At 40.9% G+C, this 23806-nt stretch overlaps 2 protein-coding genes across 4 annotated transcripts; one reads left to right on the top strand and one right to left on the bottom strand.

Annotated features, from left to right (window-relative positions):
- Positions 1-202: 202 nt before the first annotated feature.
- Positions 203-15322, bottom strand: LOC144663554 (dual serine/threonine and tyrosine protein kinase-like). 3 transcript variants are annotated; one of them, XM_078524541.1, is made up of 7 exons: positions 14992-15321; positions 13422-14342; positions 7494-7837; positions 6708-6995; positions 4763-6183; positions 3363-3597; positions 204-2825 (listed from the first exon to the last, which is right to left on the bottom strand). In XM_078524541.1, exons 2-7 carry the CDS (start codon positions 13435-13437, stop codon positions 2358-2360), a joined length of 2772 nt encoding a protein of 923 aa, XP_078380667.1. In that variant the 5' UTR covers positions 13438-14342; positions 14992-15321; the 3' UTR covers positions 204-2357. The 3 variants fall into 3 exon arrangements, with proteins under 3 accessions (XP_078380670.1, XP_078380667.1, XP_078380669.1); XM_078524543.1 differs by having other exon boundaries at positions 13422-13631; XM_078524544.1 differs by having other exon boundaries at positions 203-2825; positions 7494-7760; positions 13422-15322.
- On the top strand, positions 15098-22778 carry LOC144663551 (dual serine/threonine and tyrosine protein kinase-like). Its single transcript, XM_078524538.1, has 4 exons — positions 15098-15892; positions 18272-19764; positions 20260-20497; positions 21152-22778. The coding sequence occupies exons 1-4, from the start codon at positions 15155-15157 to the stop codon at positions 21551-21553; spliced, it is 2871 nt and encodes a 956-aa protein (XP_078380664.1). The 5' UTR covers positions 15098-15154; the 3' UTR covers positions 21554-22778.
- Positions 22779-23806: the final 1028 nt, after the last annotated feature.

Below are 23806 nucleotides of genomic sequence, written 5' to 3'. Positions count from 1 at the left end.
GACGGCTAAACAGCAAGGCTTGGATGTGAAAGGAGACCGACAGAAAACTAACGACATCTGGGTCTGGAATGTTTCTTCTTGTCCCCTTGACAAAAACGCTCGGTGAAGCCTAAACATAAACTGACGACTATTGTATCTAGTGTTAAGGTAGTTCTGTCTCTTTAATGACACTTTTACGAACTAGCCGAGACAACATCGGAAACATAATTGCATTAACAATACAGTCAGCCTTTATACCTGACAGCAACTTGACTAAAGTTGAACGAGAAGCACAGAAACGACTGAAAAACGACCCAAACATTGTTATCATACCAGCCGACAAAGGACGTGTTACTGTTTTTATGGACAAAACTGATTACAATGACAAAATGGACCCACTTGTTAACGACAAACAAACCTACGAAGAACTTAAAGGCGACCCGACGCCAGCACTACAACGTAAACTTAACAAAACAATTACGCCCAGAAAACCCGACGCTTTAGACACTCAATGCCACTACCGATTGAGGTACTCAGTACCACAAACACCGAACCTTACGGACTACCGAAACTGCACAAACCTGGTATACTGGTGCCACCCATAGTCTCGCTCTGTGGGCCACCAACGTACCATCGTCCAAATACCTGACGACTATACTGCAACCCCTTACTGACGAATCCAGACGTAAACTACAATCTACTGAGAACTTTATTGACGCCACCACTCCCCTATATAAACATAAAACGATGCGTCTTTAATTGAAGACGCAGCTGAAAAAAAATTAGCCTCCATTTTCCAAGTTCCCCTTTCGTAAAATGTGTCAGTCGTCTTCACTATCCTTTTGTTTAACTATCACTTCTTGGTGTTGCTCTACCTCAGTACACTACTATTTATAAGGTTTCCATCGATTTTGAAGTAATTTAGCACCTTAAAAAGTGCTATGGCGACAAAGCTCTTTTTAAGTGCCTCGGTTTTGATTTTGATGGGTAGACAAACAAAGCACCCACGGTCAGCAACTACAGCGTCGAACCTGAGGGAAAAGTATTTTTTTATAATGATCATTTTCGAACTTTTAATACTTTACAAGCTAAAGATAGCTATTGTGAACTTTTTGTACGCAATCTAAAAGGAGTAAACACTGATCTAATTTACTAATTTACTGATCTGATCTAATTTGTGGGACTGCGTCACGCTACTTTTAATAACGCGATTCTGTGATCAAACTGGCCTTAAAACATAGGTGGTGTTTTGTTTTGAAACGATGGAAACCGGCCCATCGTACCTCAAGGTAAGCGGGGGGGGGGGGGGGGATCCCCCTACTCAAATTTCCCAAAATGACTTTAACAGTGTCCATTGTATCCAATTTCGATTTGTGACAATGCATAACTAGGCAGTTTCGACAATCCTGCTTTATGGTGCTTTTTAGGTTGTTCTTTAGAAGTCGGAAAGCCGATAATGTAAGCTCTGAAGATGACACAGGTAATGTCAAATACAATCTTAACAGATTGCGGGCATCTCCTTGTAGCGTTTTGGGTAAAGGAATTTTGTGGAAAGTCCTACACCATATTATCCCGCCAAACACGATCCTGATTAAACGATTTGTTTCTTTTCAAGCCAATTCTATGCTGTGCTATCGCTACTTTCAGCGTGGGAGGGGAAGGGGGGGCAAACGTTTTGTTTGGGGGCAGGCTACAGCCTCCTCCTCTTACCCCCCTACTCCGGCGCCTATTTCATATGTACTATAGTGCTTTTAAGTTGTTAAAAAGGGAGGATAGAATACAAATGGCCAATTTTTTATCAGATTAACATGAAAATTGAGGGCGGGACAGAAGTCAAACTTCGCTAAAACTGTATGCAGACGTTGTCAGAAACAATTAAAATTGTCATTTAAGTTTCAATACAAACTCGCAATTAAAGCATCAGTTATTCGCCAAAATAACCTGTGCTGTCCCAAGGCTTACCTACTAAAATCCCCAAAATAATTGCCTTAAAATCTATCTGGACATTCTCAAGACAACAAATTTTAAAAACGTATCTTGAGGATACCTTTTAAAATCCCTATATATCCCATTAATTTTCAAGAGTTAAACGAAACAACAGTACCTATTAACTTCCCTGGACTCATACTCTACCGCTGCTCTAAGTACATTGTTATAAGTAACACATTTTAAAGAATATTCTGGCTATTCAAATTCTAAAAATCACCGGCCTTTCTCTTAATCTCCTTGGCATTTAAATGTTTAAAAGAATCCAGATTTGGTAGGTAAGTAAAAATTATACTCTTTAGTTCCAAACAAGGCAATGAATGGTGCCATACATGAACACCTTAGAAAAAGATACATGTACAACCATATGACTACAAGAACCGTCTGCCTTTTTAAACTAGTGACTCTTTTAGTTCATAAGAAGATAGCACCTCGGTGACCTGTAATTTGAAGTTCTCTAACAACGACAACATAATTTCTTCCTGTTGCTGGGCGTTGAATATGGTCATGACAGATTTGAGCGCCTCCTTCCTTCCGCCGGCATAGCGACCTTCCAGATCCTTCGACACTGAGAGCCAGTGATCAGAATCCTTCCTCTGCGCTATTGCAGCATATACCTCGTCCACGCTGTTTGTCTTGGCGTAGTCTGGCCTGCGGTACTTATCCCCCAACAGCAGCAAGAGCAGAACAGCAAGACTGTACACACAATGGTTTTTAAGAGTGACAATCGATTCAGGATCAACGCTGTGGGCTCCAGGATTCCTGCGTGGCACGTGGAAAGGTGCTAAATCGTCGGGATACGGGATTGAGTCATCTCTTGGCTTGGAAACGTTTAGTCTTGCATTTTGGTTGTCGTCCAGCTGTTATAGAACAGACACTGAATTAATGCAGTTTTGCTAATATAGATAATAATGAAACGTGGTGTCATATTTTTAAAGTTTCGAAAAGGAGTAAAACAATTGAGAAGTGTTACGTGGCAGGTTTTGAGACTGTGTGAGCGCTGATGCGAAAACCAAAGTGCAGGTGGTTTCCTTGTTCAATCCAGAATGAAGGCGCTCCTTTGGGGTAATTATTATAACGTAGTCCTCGACAAAATGCCCTACTCAAATGCGTGCATCAAAGGATCTTGAAATATAAAATGCATAGGCCACCGCTCTCCTCAAAAGCGGTTAGAATGGATGTAGAGGTGGCGATATTACACCAGGTTTCTTACCAATTCCGCTCCCCCCCCCCCCCCCCCCTACCACCTTTCAAATTTAAAGAGGTACCCTAGGAATGCAATCGAGGAAACGGTATAAAATTTAAATAACCTGTTTCCAGGGTCTTTTTTTCTCTTAAACCCGCTGCAGGGGGCGAAAAGAATAGAGACCCTTGGAAAGAGGTTAAAATATATGTACCAGAACGTTTGTAATCCTGAGATCCACATGGTGAATGCCTCTGAGCCAGCAGTTCTCAAGAGCGTCAGTCATTTGCTGCACTATTCTCAGACCTTGGACAAGCGGGATTGGATTGTCACTCTGCAGACGATCAAACAAATCTACACACATCCTTGGAAACAGAACAGAGACTTTGTTGCTTCCATCCAGAATCAACGAAACAGGTTTTAAAATTGTGGAAATGTCACCTTGAATCCTACAGGGTATTAAAAAACAGCAGGTTGATATGCATAGACCTCAACGATCTCAAACATAGCATTCTATGTAGGTAAACGCAACAATTAGACAGAAAAAGAAATTCCTTCTCTAAAGACCAAAACATTTGTAGCATAGTACTATGTAAGATGACGTCTTGCCCAATTTTGAAAAATTTTGTCTCGAACAATGTGGTAGTTAGAGAAAATCAATACACCAAATTATTTACAAATTATTTATTAATTGTGCCACAGTTCTGTTACTTATTTACTAGATTGCGCTATTTGGCACAGAATTTTACAGTTCATTGACAATACAAGACGAATGAAAACAGCATGCAATCCCAATTTTTCTCCAGGTAGAATAATCAGCATGTTAAAATTGTTTTTCCATTTTGATTTCTTCTCGAAAGCCAAGCTCTCTTTTTCTACTAGGCATATAGCCGTTTTCTTTTTTGTTTTATAAGAAACGTTCAATGTCTTCATGACATTAAAGAATTCGCAAGTCACAGTACATTATCTGATAGTTATCGACAAAAACAACTACTTATAGGAAACGTAATAACCGTTTGAGATCCAGTAATGATTTATGTCCAAGTTCTCCACAGCTATCGAAAACATAACTATATAGAAAATGTCACAAAAAATTTAAGATGTGGTCGCCAAAAAGAAATTTCTCGATACAGTAAAAACCCGCAAGTAAGAACCTACTTGCAATTTTTAAGAACCTGTTAGCATGAAATTTCGAGTTAGACACCCTCATTATAAGAACCTCTTTAGCCTAAAATTTGAAAATAGGTTCTTATTTTCTAAGAGATAAGTCGACATTCTGGATCCTCTTTGGAGACACCTAGGAGTTTTATCACTCCAGTTGCAATGTAAACACCAGTGTCGAAAATCATAAAATATTATTACCGATACAATCACAAAAATATAAATGAAATGGTATGCAGGAAAAGGCTGAATACTACTAAAAACTCTACGTACTCTACTCTCTACGTAAATTTTTGTACTAATAACCATTTATGTAAGAACCTGTTTAGGCTAATTTGGGGAAATGCAGGTTCTTACTTGTGCCATATGAGGTGTATAAAGTACAATAGAGGGAACTTGTTTGTTGTCTTTAAGATTTAAAGGGTTTAACGTCAAAGGAATGCTATATCTGACCTGCTAAAGGTTCTTGTAATGCCTAACAAATGTTCCTCTTGCATTGCCTCGGCACAGGTCAGTTGTTTTGCTACTCGATGCTTGTCTGACTTAGCTTCAAACACTTTGCCTCTGTGGCCCTTCCTTCCTAGACGAGTCCCGAGGGCTACCTTAGAGGGAATTTCAAACGCGACAGACTGATAAAGAGCTTGAGCGTTACTCATCAGTCTTGCAAAGTACGGGGACTTGGCTGTGGCAAATTGTCGCTGGACATCAGACTGCTCGGCGGCTTCTTGGCAAAACAGTCTCATGTGAACCAGATTAACTCGGAATAGCTTATGTCCATTTTCAAGATCAGATAGTATGTTATAGCAAATTCTGCTTGCGATTGCGTCGCAATCAATGCTATCCAACACATCCTTAGCAATACTCCTCTTCCACTTTTCGTTAAGCGTTGTTCCTTTTCCCAATATGGCGGACCACACATCGCTGACGACCTTCTTTGCATCATCCATGAGCTTGACGCCAAACTTCATCAAGGCATAGTCGAAATGAAGACAAAAGTTTCCTGCCTGGAAATGCTGCAGAAAGCTGTACTCTAGTTGCCTCTTTACAAGGTTCGATAGACGATCGTCTTCTCTGGCTACCTCGTTGAACTCTCTTTCCAGAGATTCGCGTAGTTCGCCTGTGATTACATTGACGGCCTTTTGAACCTGATCTATTGAGATGTTCATGACCTTGAACAACACCAAGTCTTTGATTTGTCTTCGACATTGTTCTACGACTTCGTTTCGTCCAACAACGTCTCCTATTTTAATTGCACCAAACTGCATTTCGGCTGCCTCAGTTTCAATACTTAACCTTTTGTCATGAATGGCTTTTTGAACGATCATCGCAAATTTAGAACTGTTTTTGTTTACATAAGATCTCATCTTGTCGACATATTCTTCCTCTTTCACTTCTAGCTTATCGAATAACTCGATTTGGGCGGGTATTCTATCTTTCTTCAAATCGCAACTCAAGAAGAAATCGAAGACTCTCTCTTGGATCTGACAAAGAAGTTCAGTGGCAGACTTCAAATGCGCGTTGACGCCAATGGCGGCGAACTGTAGCAGTTTGGACTTGAGCTCATCAAACTGCTCTGTATAACGATTGGTCTCTTTCTTTAGTCGAGCGCTTCTGACTTCTTTGGACGATAACCCATGGAAGAAAGGACAATCTGTCGACGGTATATCTCCAGGCACCATGTGACATTTTATAAGAGCTTGATAGACCAGCTGCTCCTTTCCTTCACCACTGCTCTGGCTAGGATCTTCATCTTCTTCCGAGTCGGAGTCTCTGTCAAACTCTTGAGCTGTTTGGTCTTTGTCGACCTTGTTGCACAAGAAGAAAATGGGCAGGTTTCCAACTTTTTCCTTCATCTTAAGAAGAAATCCTCTTTCCTGACATAGAAAAAAATGCAAGCATTCAGTTAGTCTATAGGTGCTAATGGCACGAGCGTCAGAAGGTAAGAGATAAGGTATCCTTTTAAAGGGCCTTCACTACAGAATACTCTCAACTCCCGCAATAATATGAATGATTTTGTTATGACTATCGTAACCAGAACAAAAGTAATCACTCAAACGCAAACGCAATAAATCAATCCGTTGAAGGAACAACATTCAACCGGTGCCAAGCCAAAGACAGACAACTGCCAACCGATGCCAAGAGCGGGAAAACTCGCGTTGCCAACTTGGCCGAAAAACAATTGGCTTTGGCTTATCTCACGATTGGATGATTAAGAAGACAGCCTGTTTGCTGTGATTGTTCAAAGCTTGTTAGACCCATTTTTTTTGTTCTAATCACATATGGAGTTCAACAAAGCCAAAGTAAAAGAAACAAATCTATCACTGCGACAGCTGCTTGAAGACTTCTCTACAACAAACGCCTTATCTAAGATCAACACGTGTCTAACAGTTAAACTGACCTGTAATCTCAGAGATGAATTGCCATCTATGACATAGATTATGACTTGCAGAGCACCGTGGATGCACTCGTTGACAATCTCGTCGAGAGCGTCGTTCTCGCTCATCCCAGGTGCATCGATAACTTCCAGATGTCCGTTCTGGAGAAGAGAGTTGTATAGACCCACTTCGACCACGGCGTTGATCCAGGAAGGATCACCCCTCTTGCTCTCATCCAGCTCTATGGCTTCTTTTGGCAATTTCTTCTTACTGAAGAAATATCTTTCAGTGGGCTTGGACTCATCCAATACCTTTCAATAGCAAAACACGTCTTGCTTAATTCTGTTTGGTTGGCAAGTGAGAGTAGAGAATGTTCACCATTTCTTCATAATATGGTAACAAGAAAGACCCCCCACCCCACCCCCACCCCCCCCCAAAAAAAAAGGCGATACCAGATTTAGAGGTGTGGTAGTGTAATGCAATATGATATGAGCGGTGACCTTGAAGTACAGGATCACAGTTGCTGAGTTTCAGCACAGTGCAAGAGTCTTTGTACTGTGTTGATACACAGAAACCTTTCTCGCTTTCATTGCCTCTTTTCACCTGGAAGCAATGTAAACCTTGCAGTGCAATGGAGGAGGGGGGCATTATACTCGCGGTCGCTTCACACGTTCATACCCAGGTACTGCAAAGAAAGTTGTCATGTCATACAGGTCCTACAACATTGGAGAAGACTAACAACCTAACTACATTAATTGAAATCCTTAATCGTTTTAAACCTATCATCTAACATAAAACACATTACCAACCTGGACGTAGTTCTCTTGACTGTATTTCAGACGGACTATGCGGGAGGTGCATGGCACTTCAGATGTTGGCATAAACGACCCACCAAGGAGTTCATTAACAAATGAACTCTTTCCACTATTCGTTTGGCCAACAACTAACAAAGTGGATTTCTTTTCGGAATATGACTGCAGACGTTCTCTTTCTGTTTCCGTCATTAGGTCTGTTTTCAAGTTGTCATGCAGCTCTGCCTTCATGTTGTCGATAAAACGTCGTGTTTCCCGCGAGCACTGTTCAAAAAAGGTAATGAGCGAGGTCAGCTCCTTGAATTGCTCCTCAAATGACGAAGTGACCACTCCATCAGGAACTGCAATAAAGCAGCAGTCATCTCAGCAAAAGTATGATTACAAAAAATTATGCTGCAGCTCAAGTTCTCCGAGTGGTAACTTGCTGGAATTGGTAAACATTTAACTACTAAATGTTCGTCGGAGACTTTACTCCTGGGCAACCCTTGGGTTTTAACTATTACAATACATAGATGATAAACAATACACCTTGAATAATAAAATCATTTTGCACTAGATAGCCTGGACCTTATCTGTTGGTCATGACGTCATTTAACGTGAATAAATTTGTTAAATTTTGCTATGACTTTCCTATGATGCAAGAAATTAGCATAAATTCCAAAACAACAACGGAATGATAAAACCAAGACTACAAAATTAGTGATGACAACTTGATGACAACAATTGTCACAGAAAACAGTTATTGAAAGTTCTGGTCCCAATGTAAACACCTTGTGAAATTGAAAACATATCATGAGGGAATGGAATCCCTGACACCAACAATGTACCCCCCCCCCCCCCCCCCCCCCACCACCACCACCACCATACACGTTTACGCCGTAAGCCGGAAGTAACATGAAAGCGAGGCCTAAGGGCCACCAAAATAAAGATGGCGGACGCTCTGCCAACTACTGTGGGTGGTTTTAAATGCTGTGCGGCAGCACTGTGTAATAATCGGTCGGATAACAGAAAAGGCCTCACGTTTCATGCATTTCCGAAAGATAATCACCGTAGAATGCAATGGGCAGTGAAAATGGAACGATCTGACGGCAAGTTCAAGTAGAATACTTCTTTGTTTTGCTGCTCAGAACATTTTGTTGCTACGGACTACAAGCGCAGTTAAACTGAGAAAAGGAAAGATCTTTTGCCATCTGCTATTCCATCACGGTTTCAGTGGACCAAGACATCAAGTCTCGAGATCGAGAGGGCAATGCGATGCGAAACAAGAGAGGAGAAATCACAGGTAGACAAAGCGTATTATGAGAGTTTGTATGTATGTACTATGAGCAGTATAAATAAGAGCTTGAATGGATTTGAAATAAAGTTGAGAAAAAAATCTGTTATTATCATTGAAAAGCTTTAATAAAACTTCAAACCTTACCCGGTGTCACTTTTTGTTTTAAGTGTGCTTTAGAAAGCCATATTTGATCAAGTAATACCACTGACAATGCATGGCTGCATTAATCAGTTATGGACTGTTACATCATCAGTCGTGAATTTTCAAAATCCAATTCTTACAGTGTAATATGGATCGACGTTGAATTTTATTTGAATTATATTATTTGAATTTTATCAGGTGGCCTGATACTTGTTACTTTATATATACATATATATGAAAAAAGTTCATGTAATTGAAATGTTCAAGGATATGGCACATACATGCATTGTGAATGCATAGAAAAAGTGAAGTATAGTATAAGGGAATTCTGTACTGTCTGCTCACTGATTTCATTATTGCAAGTTTCTTGCTGTTATTTCATTCTTAAATTGTGTTGTGGACTTATTTAACAAGAAAAAATTCAGAATATGATTGAAAAAGAATGAGTTCAGTTTGGGCACCATAGTTTTGGACGACCACAAGTCCTTGTCAGGAAAAACCCGTTGCTTGAATATGTCTCCTATACCTGAATGTGCCACAAAATCATTCCACGAGAGAACAGATAGGCTCAACTGACCCTGAAGTTGATAATAATATGCATGCTTAGTGTTGAGTATAATTTGCTTATCTTTTGAAGCCAAAAAATGGTTTGCTCCAAAAGAAGGGTGCCCAAAAACTATTGAGAGACCCATGGAGCCTGCCTTCGGGTTAGTCTTTATCTCTAGTCCTCCAAACTTGTCATTTGACATGGGATCAAAACCAACACGGTCTAGAGATGCCCCGAAATGAGGAAGGGATGGTTGACACACCGGCCAACTTCTGCCACTCTCAGTCCAGTGTTCCCTTCTTCGTGCATTTTTTTTTTTTAACATACATATCTGCAACTTTGCCCTCATTTTCTCTGCCATATTTAACAAAGGACAAGTTGGGTCACAGATTGCTTGATAAATTCAGGTGTTGGTTCACTCTTTCTTTTCATAATTTTACTAAAACTTGAGGCTGTGATGCAATGATTTCTCTCCTTGTGCCATAGATTGTTATTTACTTGACCAGTTGTCTTAGCATGAAGCTCCTGTGCTGCTTGAAGAGATACTTGAATCTTGTTCAAGATAGCAGGATTGTTATGAAATAGTTTTAAGTCTACAGTTTCCTAAGAACATTTGGTCGGTAGTGGCGGAAATGTAGTTAACGGTAGGCCAGGGGAACTGTTGTTGAGGCGCTGTGGCTCAACAAGTGTATTATTTTCATTCAACTGCCTTGGTTGATTGTCAGTAGATTCTGAATGATTGACTAACTGACCTTCAGCCACATTTGAAATTGTTTGAATAAGATCATGTTCACCGGGTTTACATCACTCGTGGTCATTACCGGTAAAAAGTTGACATTTCTTTTCCCTCCCTTGCCCCATTGTTGCGGTTTTGAGGTACATATTTTAGTGTCAGACTCTTCTAATTCTCCTTTCCTTGTCATACATGTCTTAGAGATTCCAAATAACTGCCATAACGTGACAACAACATTCGCTTTTATATGCCGGGCACTCACGATCACAAGATGCCGATTTAATTTTATCCGCACTGCCTCCGTGGAAAATTAATTTATATTTGCGATCTCTCTTGTATGAACTCGACATTTTAACTCTGTCATAAAAAAATATATAAAAATGTAATTTCAAAAGTGAGTACGTTCAACTGATTCCAAGCAACAATAAAAAAAAATTCGCACACACACCGGCAGTTGCTTATATATCGCCGAGTACTTACTTTTATACTAGCTGTTTTTTATTTCTTTGCTGGTTTAGCCGTCTGCATTTTAACCAAAACTTAAGTTTATCGACAGTCCATTTTCCAATCTCACTTTAACTTTCTATAAGAGCGCCAGGAATATCTTGTGGCTTTAATTTTTCCAACTCTAAATTGCTATTCGAAACGTTTTCGGCCTCCATGTTTACTCTTTCGAAGTTCGCGGGAAATTTGGTGGCCCTTAGGCCTCGCTTTCATGTTACTTCCGGCTAACGGCGTAAACGTGTATTGTACACTGCAACTGTAGGTTTCATCAAAGCTCAAAGCTGCAGATTTTATTACAAAACAAACTGTGCATTGCAGATAAATGCCACGATAGACTCCTGTTGGTCAAAATTGAAATGGTTTTTTGCAAGTAGCTTGAATGTGTCACTGAGGCATTAACATTTTTCATTACAGTGAATGCCTGGATTTATTTGCCTGGTGCAAAACGCTTTGAACATTTGATATCAATCTTCTTTACAAACTTTGGTGACAAATATTTGGCTAAGTGCAACCAACATTAATACTTCAGTGGTTTGATGTAAAATGAATCTATATTTAATATAAAAGGTGACTGACTGCCACCCCCAAGCTCATATTCACATCCCCTAAATTTCATGTCACATTCTAAACTATTTTAGAGACTGAATACTTCATAAGTGTGCAAATACTTTGTACTGTATTAATTCCATGAAATAATTTATCACAATTTAAGGAGCCAGTCTGCCTGTTAACCTGCAGTATAGGAGTTTTCTGTGGGTGCGCAAGACTATTATAATATTAGCTAGCGATAGCTAGCAATTGAGAAGATTCGCCACCATGTTGAATGAGGCCGGGGAGAGGTTTGGAAGCGAGGAAAAGCACATATATTTTCCCACACGCCATGCCAGAGGGAAATTAAAATATTGCTTTACACTTCCTTGGCAGGCATCAATCTATGCTCCACACCACACCAATCAGCAACTCCATTCTTGGACGAACAGCGTTTCCCATACGAACAACGACTGCGGGCAGGCATATTTTTTCTTCCCCTCCCTCCCCACTATGGGAGGCGCAGTAGCCTAATGGTTAGTGCGCCGGACTCGGGATTGAGCGGTCCGGGTTCAGGACCTGGCCGGGGTCACTGTGTTGTGTTCTTGGGCAAGACACTTTACCCTCATAGTGCCTCTCTCCAACCAGGTGTATAAATGGGTGTTGGCGACATAATGCAGGGGGTAACCTGCGATGGACTAGCATCCCATTCAGGGGAGAGTAGAAATATTCCTAGCCACTTAATGCTACCGAAACTGGGATAAGCTCTGGCAGTATGGGCGGCATGGCTCGGGGCTTCCCTTCCCTCCTCACTGTACATTTAGCCTCATTCCTACTCCCTGGGACGCATTTTCTTCTTTCACCAATTCTCTGCAGAGTACGAATCCAAGATTGGGCTCACCCGATCAAAATGCATTCGCTCGCTGAAATACACCTGCATTGCAGGCTACTGCCTGTAAAATTGTGCACCAATTAATACTGGTACAGGTGAAATGGACCAGACTGGAGTGAAATGAGCCCAAATGGAGATAGCATGAGACTGAAAATTATGCCAGGATGGTACTCAAAAGGACTGAATGAAACCAGACTGAAGACAGAATTAATGGACTGTAATGGATCAACATTGGACTGAAATGGACAGGAATGGAACAAATGGAATGTGTTCAATTACATGTAGTTGCCCAGGGTGTAGCACAAAAAAACGAGCAAAAAATAAGGGGAGGATTGTAGGGGAGAAGGCAAGAGAATGTCGATCCTTCCCTCCTGCCCCAAAATACTTGCTGCTTTTTCCACTTGTTGTCTTTCAGACTAATCCAATTTTTTGCACTGCTCCCAACTAACCAGGATTCCATTTTGGCTCCTTCATTTCCATTTAGTTCCTATTTCTGTTTTCAGCTCATTTCAGTGTATTTCAAGCCTCACTGTAGGCCATTCCATCTTGATTTGGTTTCATTCTGTCCCAATTCTGGTGTTTAGTAAAGCCCCCGTGAAATCTTGTCCCCATAACAGCTTTCATTCCCAAATAATGACAAACATAGGAACATTCACAATAAAGATATCTGAAAATAGCAAAATTTAAGTCCGATAAAAAGGGACAGCTTGCCTGCCTCCATTATTCCTTTGCACAAAGATTGGCATGTGCCGCTTTAGCAAGCAAGTGACTTTTAAATTACTATTCAATTATTCGATAAACAAAGCTGTTGTGAAGGAAATGAGATGTAGACATGTATGACACGCCAGCTGTGATCATTATCAATATTCTCTCAACAATATTAATACAAATTGCTTCGACAAAGGGCCTTTTGCAACACTAATTTACAACCCAAGTTGCCTTCTAAGAAAAATGTCTAGAGACGTAGCAAGAACCCTGGAGTGACTGTATCAGTAGTATATGCAAAGCTAGACTGATTATATTTTTAAGTTCTGAATGATGTCTGACACGATGGCGGTCTTGCGCGATCGTCGTGGTTCACAATACATGTACAGACTGGTTTACTTCGGTTTTCGATCGGTTTCGTCGTCGCAGTGAAGCCATGCAAGTAGGAGATTGCATATATTTAACCAATTGTATGCAACATTTTATGTTTTCGAAGGGAGCGTTTCGCAACCAACTGTAAAGTGTTGTGCTTCAGGCACTTCTCTGATAATCGACATCAAATCGAACACACTATCATGCATAATTGTATCTTCACTCACCGTCAGCGGCAGCCATGCTTCATAGATCAACAGCCGGTTAAGCTGTGATTCACACCCAACATATACACCATAGATTCGTGCAGCACAGACGGACAGAACGCGCCACAATCTTTAGTTTCATTTCTAGTCTGCAGTTCCTGGTTCTCGGTACGATTCTCGGAAAATCGAAATTGAAAACCAATGTCGCGTGACAGACATGTTTGTCATGTTCTAACAAAGGAAAAATTAGTATTGGAGCGGACTTGAAGACTACAAGGTTGATGAAGGCTAACCATTTATTGTATCAATAATAATAAATGGACCTCTTTTACATGTAAGTTTTTTTTACATTTGCTTATGGATATTTAATTTAGACAGAAAGACAATCAGGCTATGTCAGGAGTTCATGGGCCCCTGGCTATGTAAAAAAGCACATCTAAACTACTCATGAGGTCTTGCTCCCGCTTTCAGTGTTACGTGCACAGCGGCTTCCTGTCGACATTGATCTTTTGACGTGCTTAACAAAAAACACGTATCGAAATAGCCCAATTTCGATATATTAAAATTCAGCCTAAAACAATAGACCTAAGGACGAGGCTCCGGGACCCAACTATAGAGTTTGTGGGGTTTATTCCCCGGAGCCTCGTAGTGATGTCTATTGTTTTCGGCTGAATTTTAAAATATCGAAATTGGGCAATCGGCCAATCCCAGCCCACTAGCATGACCTTCTGACCTTGTGGACCTATTTGCATAAAACCAACAACGGTATGCTTCGGTTTTGATTGGCTCATTTCAAACAGCACATCGAAAGATGCTGTCGAGAGCCCGGGGTCGAGAGATGATGTCGAAAATTGGATGTAGAAAGATACCAAGATAGCTATAAAGCGGGTGTAAAATCCATATCCATATCTACATCTAATCCATCCACCACACAAACGTTAACTGAAAAAAAATAATTGCACAAAAATGTTACGGTATTTTTCTAGCACTGTACTGTCGATTTCAAATTTCGTGTAAACAAAGCTTTGGTAACGCGATCTTTTTTGGATTGTGTAGAGGAAAATAATTGAAGGAAACTCCCTAGTTTTTGCTACAGCGGCCTGGAAGTACACTTGGTATTACACGAACTATACTAAGTGAAAGCAACAAGAGATGTAAGGCCATCCCAATAAAATGTTTCGTTTCCCATCACCCGACCCATTTTTCTCGAAAAGTAAAAAAAAAAAAATTCCAGGTTCACTATTCAAAGAAGCAAGTACTTCAAATAACAAGCACTCGATCTTGTTTTATTAACACAATTGATATGATGTGATGTCTTTGTCTTTAATAAACATCGATACTACGTTATTGTAAGACTGCTAAGGAATAACGAACGAAAAGATCACGTTTTTGAGTTGACTTTGTAATCATGCTTTCTATAAGTAGCAGCCCGGCCTTTTCTGGAACCCAGAACCCTTCAAGTGTTCTTTCTTTTTTTTTTTTTTTTTTTGCCCGACCGACCGACCCACCATCACAAGGGACGGGGCGATGGGAAACGACACATTTTATTGGGATGGCCTAATGGGAAAAAAAAACCCGCTAAATTGCTAACCATTGTACTGAGCGCTCCGCCTCTATGTTCACAAGTTCGTGACAGATTCCAACACTTCCATTTGCAAATGATTCATTTCCTGTTCTTCCTAGAAAGGAAGAAACAAGACACTCAAATGTAGTACGCTTCAGTACTTTTATGTGTTATTTCTTTAGCTTTCGCCATGCCTCTTAAAGATGTGTTCGAAGATTTTCGAAAAAGCAAGGCTACTCTAGTGAAAATTCACAACGACACAGTCCAATACTTTGATGAAATCGTTGGGAAGCTTTCTAATCAGCGCGATGCAAAGATTGCAGTTGAGCTTAGCTACGCCAGCTCGCCACCGACGTCTCCCGATGAAGTGAAAGTGATGACCCAAGCGGCAGCTTTGGCTGACATCAATCTAGAGTTTGACCCGAATCTGGCTGAATTACTATACACCTCGCAGGAGAAAAAGGAAGTAACTTCCCTGTTCTCGCAAGAGCCAGCGCTGATCTTTGTTGGTCAAACGAATTGCGGCAAGAGCTCCATCATAAACGAGATTTTAGGCTGCAAGTCACTTCCGACTTCAGATCAGCCCAGCACCGCGAGGATTGTCCGCGTCTCCTACGCCGAGAAACCGTTCTGTCAACTGGTGGGCAAAGATGGTAAACCCATTCAGGAGATAGCATTAAAAGGGAAGAACAAAATCCCTCGGAAGAAAATCGAGCTCAGCCAGAAAGACCGCGTGGATGCTACCAAGGTGGAAGCGACCGTGGAGACCGGGCTAAATATCGAGTTCTTGAAGTCTGGTGTAAGCATCATCGACTCGCCCGGAAGGAATGAAAATGATGCACTGGACAACCTGGTGAAGGAGAAGCTGGAAAATCCACTGGCGTTTGTGATTTACGTGGTCGACGGACACAACCTGTTTACAAAGCAGGTAAGAATTTCTCAGTCGTGATAGTAAGTTCTATTATCAGTCGTTTCTTAGTAACTCGATTTAATAATCTGTTCTTCTGGGATGTGAACGTCGCTGTTTCGAATTCCTCATAAATCAATAAAAAAATGATCAAAAATTAAAACAGAACAAAGAGAGATACTTAAATTAAAAGGAGGTTCTTCCATCGAGGAAAACCACTATATCCCCACTATCGCCCTTCGCCGATGCCTTTACACCATTTCTGGATTAGGATCGAAGGGATTGCAGCACATTACTCTCGACAACCTAACACCCATCGAATCGAATCAATCTTCTCATTTGCATTTAGAAACCTGACAACTGTTGAGATTTATTCGTTCCAAACAATCGAGCCCTTTATAGACCATGTAAGAAACTAAAAGTGGGCCTGTGGTTTTATTTGAACTAGGAAATAGTTCTCACTATAAAGCTGCCCCCGCCTTTTTATAATTTGTTTTTGTAGCCTTAAATTATTAATGCCGATGGACTGCACAATTAGGCTTCTTTTTTACTGTGTCATGCGGAATTTCTTGTTGTGTGACACCGTTGCGTCCTAACAATATTCACAAGTTCAAGTCGAATTATATCACTTAGCGCGCGTAAATAACACCTAGCGGAAATAACACATAACACATTATTCGTGATGACAACACACAAGCTTATTTTCGGGCTTATAACATTCAAAATAAACTTACAATAATTTCCAGGCCAAAAAACCTAAAAAATTCCACGAGTAACAAAATATGGCACATTCAAAGATTCGAGAAAACAACCCACTCTTTGGATCAAATAATCTGACAGTTTGTTAGCGAAACGAATTACGTTGTACCTTTTACTACATGACAAAGTTCACGCTTTTGTTTATTACTCGTTGTAACTTGTAAGATGTATACGATACAACAAACCTCCGAAAGCAAACCTTACAAATGTAACGCTTGGAACATAGGTAGCCGGCACGTAGCCAAGAACACGAAACCAATTGCTCGAAATCTTTCGACGTATTACTAACATTTGCTTCACTTAACACAACCAAAGCAGAGAAACCGCTCGAACAAATCTGTGAACACGCGTAGGCCAAAACCGGAAAACACAACGCTGCTAGCAGATGGTGAAGCTCGAAACACGAAGGTGACGAAACGCGACCTCGTGGTTGCAAGTACCCGACACCACCGTGCGCGCTTGCAAAAATATTACCCGTCACGACCGTGCGCGCCTAGTTTTGTCAAATCGAGAACGCTTCGCCCATTACAAACACATTTCTTACTTTTTCAACAAATATTCTTTGTCCTTGTATGTATACACCCGGGGACTCCTAAGGTGCCTCCTCGGGTTTTGGCCTCTGGGCCAAAACCCTGCGGGGGCAATAACCCTCGGGCGAACAAACAAAGGCAACCCCAACGGGGGAGGGGGTATACGAGGGCCTCTTCCCTTGGGTTTACGTTATTATTTAGGAAACTACATCATTCAGTCCCCATTATATAGATTTCTTCTTTAAAACGCTCGATGATGCACATGGCCTATTAGGTATGTAAGATAAATGCGATATGTACTTTTAAAAAATCCGCATTTGAGTGTAAACGTCACGCAAGTCTGATGGTCTGCGCTGCAGATCTGCAAGTGTTAGTCTGTGATCTGTAAGTTTGCAGCCGGCCTGCATGCCTGTTAGTTGCAGGTCCACAAGTCTGCACGTCTCTTCGTCTGGAAATCTGCAGGTCTACAAGGTTATAGTTCTGCAGGTCTGCAGCTTTGCAGACTGCGTTTGTCGCACATTGGTGTGACATTACACCATATTTGGTGACCCAGTTTAAGGCTAGACAAACTGGATATCTCAACGTCATTTTGTTTCGTTTCGCTATAAATACATTGCTCGATCCTATTTATAATTCATCAATAATTCATTCGTCGTGTTTTCAACTCTCTTTCCGGTGATTGGAAATGTGATGAAGCACTCTCTCTTGTGTTTGATATATTACATCAAATACCTCAGCGTTTAACCATGTCAGTGACAGTTTTCTAAGCTGTTGTCTTCTAGTCTTGATACAGCTTGAAATGTGATACAGGTTGACTCTGTAACAAAAAGAATAACAAATAATAAGCGAACTCGAACATGCAGAGGAAAGGTTTTCTCCAACAATAACAACTAACTGATAACCTATTCAAAATCTGCAGCGAAAAACCAATCCGAAAAGACACCCTGTGAAGACGCTAAAAAGTGAAAATGTATACACTGTTTAACAGAAAAGACCCTGAAAAGCTATAGCAATCCCAGTTTACGCCAAATAGGGAAGTGTCCCGCTCCCCTTTCCCGACATTTGCTGTTTTTGCGTGAATATAATTTTTTTAACTTTCTTTTTTTTTCAGGATAGAGAGGTCTTGAGTGAAATGACATCCCGAAGACCGGACTTGCCAATTTTTTTCGTGGTGAGTAAACTCGAACCTGAAGATCGCACCGAATCTTCAGATGAGGACGAAGAGCCAGGAGGCTCTTCACGATCAAGAATCCGAGAGTCCGAAGTACAGTCAAGGAAGAAACTTCGAGTGTACGAGAGACTTGTTAAACATGGGTTCCTCTCAGCAGAGAATGGCGTGGATATGGATCAAAACGAACGATTCCACGGACTCTCCGCTTGGCGGATCCAAACGTACAATGAGATGAAAAAGAAGAACCCTAATGCCTCCAGTGATGATTTTAGCGGGTACACTGAAGCTTTTGACAGATTCCAGGAGAGCCTGAAGAAGTTTGCTGAAGAATCTTTACGTGCCAGGGTGGAGCAAGTTTGCCAAATTCTGATCCGAGTCTTGTCAAGGTGCTTGGATTTCTTCATTCAGACGGCCAATGTTCTGAAGAAGGGCAAGAAGCTGATGGAGAAAACGCTTCAGACACTTCTGCAAGAGGAAAGGGAGGTGCACGACAACATCAGTCGCAACCTGGACGAAAAGGCCAACCATATTCAAGATTTACTGACTGAAACGTTTAATGGGGCACACGATGGAATCCTCAAGGAAGCGGAAAAGTTTGAGTACGTCCTGACAGATTTTACCATTCCCCAAAGTGGTTTCGTAACACAGAAGGCAGCCGTAGGCCATTGCCAGGACCAGCTGCAACGAATGGTGGTCAATAAACTCCAAGGAGAGGTCAAGGAAAAGTTGAGCATGATGTTTCATTCCAGAGACCTGTTTGTCACTCAGCTGAAAGAACGCATCGAGCAAGTCGAGAAAGAAATCACAGGCGATAGGGAAGTTCCCTCCGCAGCTCTGGCCCTTGGGAAAAGCCTTCTTTCTTCTTACGAAGCCCAAATCACGTTTGGAAAACAGGATGGTGCAATTCTGCGCTTCATCAAGAAATTGGCCATCTGGTTTTACGACGCCATTTGTGACCCAATCGATACCATTGTCAACACCGTCACAGGGAAAGTGGAGGTCGGTTCGTCTAAATGGAAGACGAAGGTTGCCTCAAACGTCCTCAAGAAAGTGGATCCGTCTAAGATGGCCAAGGAAATCGTGACCAATCTAAAAGCACACTTTTGTACCTGCCATGAAGAGTTCACTGGGGAAATAAATAAAGTCCAAGACTTGTTCAGCAGAGGAGAGACCATAAGCGACGAACAAAGGGGAAAGGTTCTTGAGTTTGCTCCAAATCTTGCCCTCCTAGAAATGCTGGCGTATGGTGTCATGGACAGATTTAAATTTGGCCTACCGCGTAAAGGAGACCTTATTGGCACTGGAGCCCAAGGCAGTGTGTTTGCTTGTGACAACATCACGACTCCCGAAGGCAAGCCCTGCGTGGTGAAAGTGGTAGGTGTTGCTTCAGAGGAAGTACTTAAGGATTTGACGTTGGAACTACACAATACAAGGTATAACAAACACAAGCAGTTGAATTGAAATCTGTTAAGACTGTTTTCTTTTTTCAATTTTAACGGAATGAGATGAAGGTAATCTGCGTTCCCATCTAGTGGCCAATAAGGCCGGTGCTAATCTCCGGTTTCAGTAGCAGAAACCGACCAGTCGATCCTATATGGTTACAGCCAGAATTGAATTCGCTGGTAGCTATCCATACATTTCTGTCAGTAGAGGTACTGTGTGAGAGTGATGTTTCTTGCCCAAGAACACGACACAATCACCATGCCAAGGGTTTAAAAACCGGACCCACTCGATCCGGAGGTCAACATACTAGCAAAAGTTAAACCACTGCACCTTCATTCCCTTTGCTGTATAACTAAGACCCTTATACACCAAAAAAGCATGTTAGTGACACGAAAGTGTCCAGAATAACTTTAAACACTATATAAGTGATATGAATTCTAGCCTTAAACTTGTATGTAATATATTTTCGACATTTTTATTTGAAGGTCTCTTCAACATCCGAACATTCTACCCATACTGTGCACCATAGTAGAGGCTAACCCAACTCGAAGCCTTTCTGCGTCACTTGTCTCAGAGCGAATGAGGTGTGATCTTCAAGAAGGTTTACCAGCTATTCCTTCTATGAGGAAGAGACTGGAAATAGCGCTTGATGTTGCCAAAGCCTTGCGGTATCTGCACGCGGAAGACTTGATTCATCGAGATGTCAAAGTGCAGAATGTTTTGGTGAGTGAATGGATGTCTGCATTTTGGTTTTTTCTGGGGACGGGAAAACCTCTCTGTCAGGGGGATCTGAGAATGATAGCTAAGATGCAGCATTTCGTCATTGGCCGTTGATTTCATGCGAAGTAGTCAGCTATTTTAGTGAGTGAGTGGCCTAAATTAAAAATTGAGAAAAAATTCCCCAACTTTATTTCAAAAAAACATATTGAAATAATAAACAGTAACACATGAAAATACTGTTCAATAGCATTTATTTAAATGGCTTCACTCCAGGGGTTCCATCCAGTCTTAAAAGATGAAACTACCTTGCAAAGCATAATGAACGTACAAAATGGTCACTATTTTAATTTGGAATGGTCAGACCTAACAGTTGAACGGCTGATTACATTGATTGATCAGAGGTTTGACTCTAGAAGTACGAGAGTATAGACAGGATTACAATAAAATGATACATTTTTTAAATTTTAAAGTAGTTTTTATCCATTTTGTCTTCGAGGTCTCCAGAAACCAAAATATAAATATTTGAAAAAAGCTGCTCCCCTTTCCAACCTCTCCCTCTTTTTATCTTTCACTCCCCTGTCCGCCCAAATTAATAAGTAAACCCTTAGGGGCCTTACAAAGTTGCGTTATTTTTGACAACCTCGTTTGCTTCCTCAGTTGGACGAAAACAACAGGGCTAAGCTTACCGACATGGGCCTTTGCAAGCCCGAAGGCCTTGCAAGTAACTCGCTGGTAGGAACGCCGATAAACATGGCGCCCGAAATGATCAAACAGCAGTACGACAAAACCATTGACGTCTACGCGTTTGGTATGTTGCTATGGAGGGTGTGCGAAGGTAAGGGCAACCAACCACAGAACGTTAACCGCCATTTTCTACCTCTGGTAATGCTCATGTTGAACGCCCTGGAGAACAAGACGCCTGAGAGGTTGGACGTGTTTCCGCAAAGCTGCTGGGACCTTATGGAAAAGTGCTGGAATAAGGAGCCCGAAGCAAGGCCGTCATTTGACACCGTGGTAAAGGCCCTAGAAGAGATCCTTCGAGATGCTAGCATTCATTAGGGATAATAACGAGTGAGCATGAACACAGCTCAGACATCTTCGCACCATGTGGTTTGTTTGACTTTTTTAAAATATTTTAGTTTCAGATTTTATTACGTAGAGTTGTAACGGAACAAAAGGAAAATTTGTTTTGATTAGGTGGCATTCCTACTCGGTTTTAATTTACAGCAGTTTCTGTAGCTTGAAGCAATATGGAGTTTCGCTACTCGCCAAAAATAAGATCCTAGTTCAGTCTGGTAACAGTCTTTCCCCAGTATTTTTTTCAGATTGCTTTTTAAAATTCTCTAGTATATCAAACGTGACAATGAAACCCTGACATAATGCAGTGCAAAGAGACTGGGAAAATGTGTGCGTTTTACCGGAGTTCAGTTAATGTAGAATAACAAGTAATAACACATAAACCCCTTTGTGGCTTGCTGGCTTCCTCTTCCTTTCACAGTTCGCTTCTTGGCCAACTCTTTATTTTCCGTGCTATCTTTCAGCCTCCAAAGTTATCCTTCAAAAATTAGTCCCCTAAAGGAGTTTAGTTACTTTTTTAACGGGGAATTTGAGTACTTTGTTATATTGGGGTTCCATTGTATTTTTTTTTTCCTAGAAAGAAACACTGTGAAAGTAGTTTGCTGCACCGATCGTTTTATGAAATCGTTTCACGCGATGTAAATAACCTTTTAATGCAATGTTAATTAATTTTTAGAATTTTAAACCATTTTTATTGTAATTTTTATATTGTACGTAATTCAGTCCTACGACTGTAATATATGATGTTTTTAATAAACGAATTTACTACTAAGGTGCCTAGTACAGGAACAGATCGCATAGAGCCATGGCCCATGCGATCTGGAGGCCCCTGCGGAAACTCCTAGGCAACTTCACCTAATAAAAATCCATCGTGATGCGTGCATTCGATAGCGATAAAATTAAATGCACTGGAAAGTTCTGGTCATCTGGTGAAAAAAAAAATCGTTTATTAATCTTAATTATTAGGTAAATATTATTTTAGACGTTGTGAAGTTAGTACGGGGGATATTTCGATCATGAAATACAGTTTTTACTAATTTTTATACTTTGTGTTAAATCTTTTAAGACCCATGTTCGCCCGTGTAGCTTTGCAGATGCGTGATATTCTTTTAAGTGACAATGTTCTTTCATAACAATAAAAAACTGCCCCAAAGCCAAACGGGTGAACATGGGCCTTGAATAAATCTCTGTTATGATTGGTTAAAAACGCTGTAAATATTACAGATAAAACTATGCAATCGTTACACCATCTATCTATCTATCTATGGCACAGTAAACGTGACCAGGCTAAACTCTGTTTTTCGTTTAAAAGGTGCTGAGCAACTAAGACAACTTTAGGAGTATTTTCGTGGACTCACAGTATTCTTTGATTGGACAATAAAGGAAAATTTAGTGACGTAAAGCACTTGTTTTCCAGACAGTAACTGTTGTAGTATTTTTGACGCCTTTGGGGTATATCAAGGTCATTCTATCACAATAGAAGTGACAAAAGGCTGTCCTTCAAATTTGCCTATTAGTTGTTCATCTTAAGTAAACTAAATTCGAAATAAAAAGAGGGTTCCCCATATTCATTTAGGAGCAGGAGGACCCTGTATATGCCCCTTCAGCCCAGCTATCAAATAAATCCGCAGTGTTGAAATTCAAATTTTCCCTGACTTTTTTTCAAGATGTTAATTTCCCCAGACTAAAAAAATATTATGTCTTATCTTAAATCCGTTTTTGTTTTTTTTTTATTTCCGTTGACGATTTCCTGACCTGTAGCTACCCTGACAATCCTTTTGGTCGCACCAAAAATGAGACGTATGGCATGACCAGCCTCAATATTTCCGGTAAATGGACAGAAGAACACAAGTGCTCTTCACAAGATCAACCTCTAAAAGCCCTTATCCGAGAAGACTAGAACACCTAATCATTTGCAGATGTAATTACAAAGGCAGCACGTTCTCCTCAATTATTTTAAGACCCTGAGTGTTGGTCCGGTCTAGGAGTCGAACCCGAGACCTTCCGCACGGCAGTCCGGCGCTCTACCAACTGAGCTAACCGGTTGGCGGTATATTTTATATATTAGTTGATATATGATTTGAAACAAGCCACCTTCTTTAGTAAGCCCCTCACACACAAACACACACACACTCCGCTCCAGCCCCGCACAAAAGGTCCAAAAAATCCCCCGGGGGTTCGAGGCGCAGAATATTAAACGTAATTAGCGCGCGCACATGACAAAATTGGAGTTTT

This window comes from Oculina patagonica, chromosome 8, assembly GCF_052425735.1.
Source record: "Oculina patagonica isolate OP01 chromosome 8, crgOcupat, whole genome shotgun sequence".
In the NCBI taxonomy this organism is placed as follows: domain Eukaryota; kingdom Metazoa; phylum Cnidaria; class Anthozoa; order Scleractinia; family Oculinidae; genus Oculina; species Oculina patagonica.
This window is presented reverse-complemented; position numbering and strand designations above follow the sequence as displayed.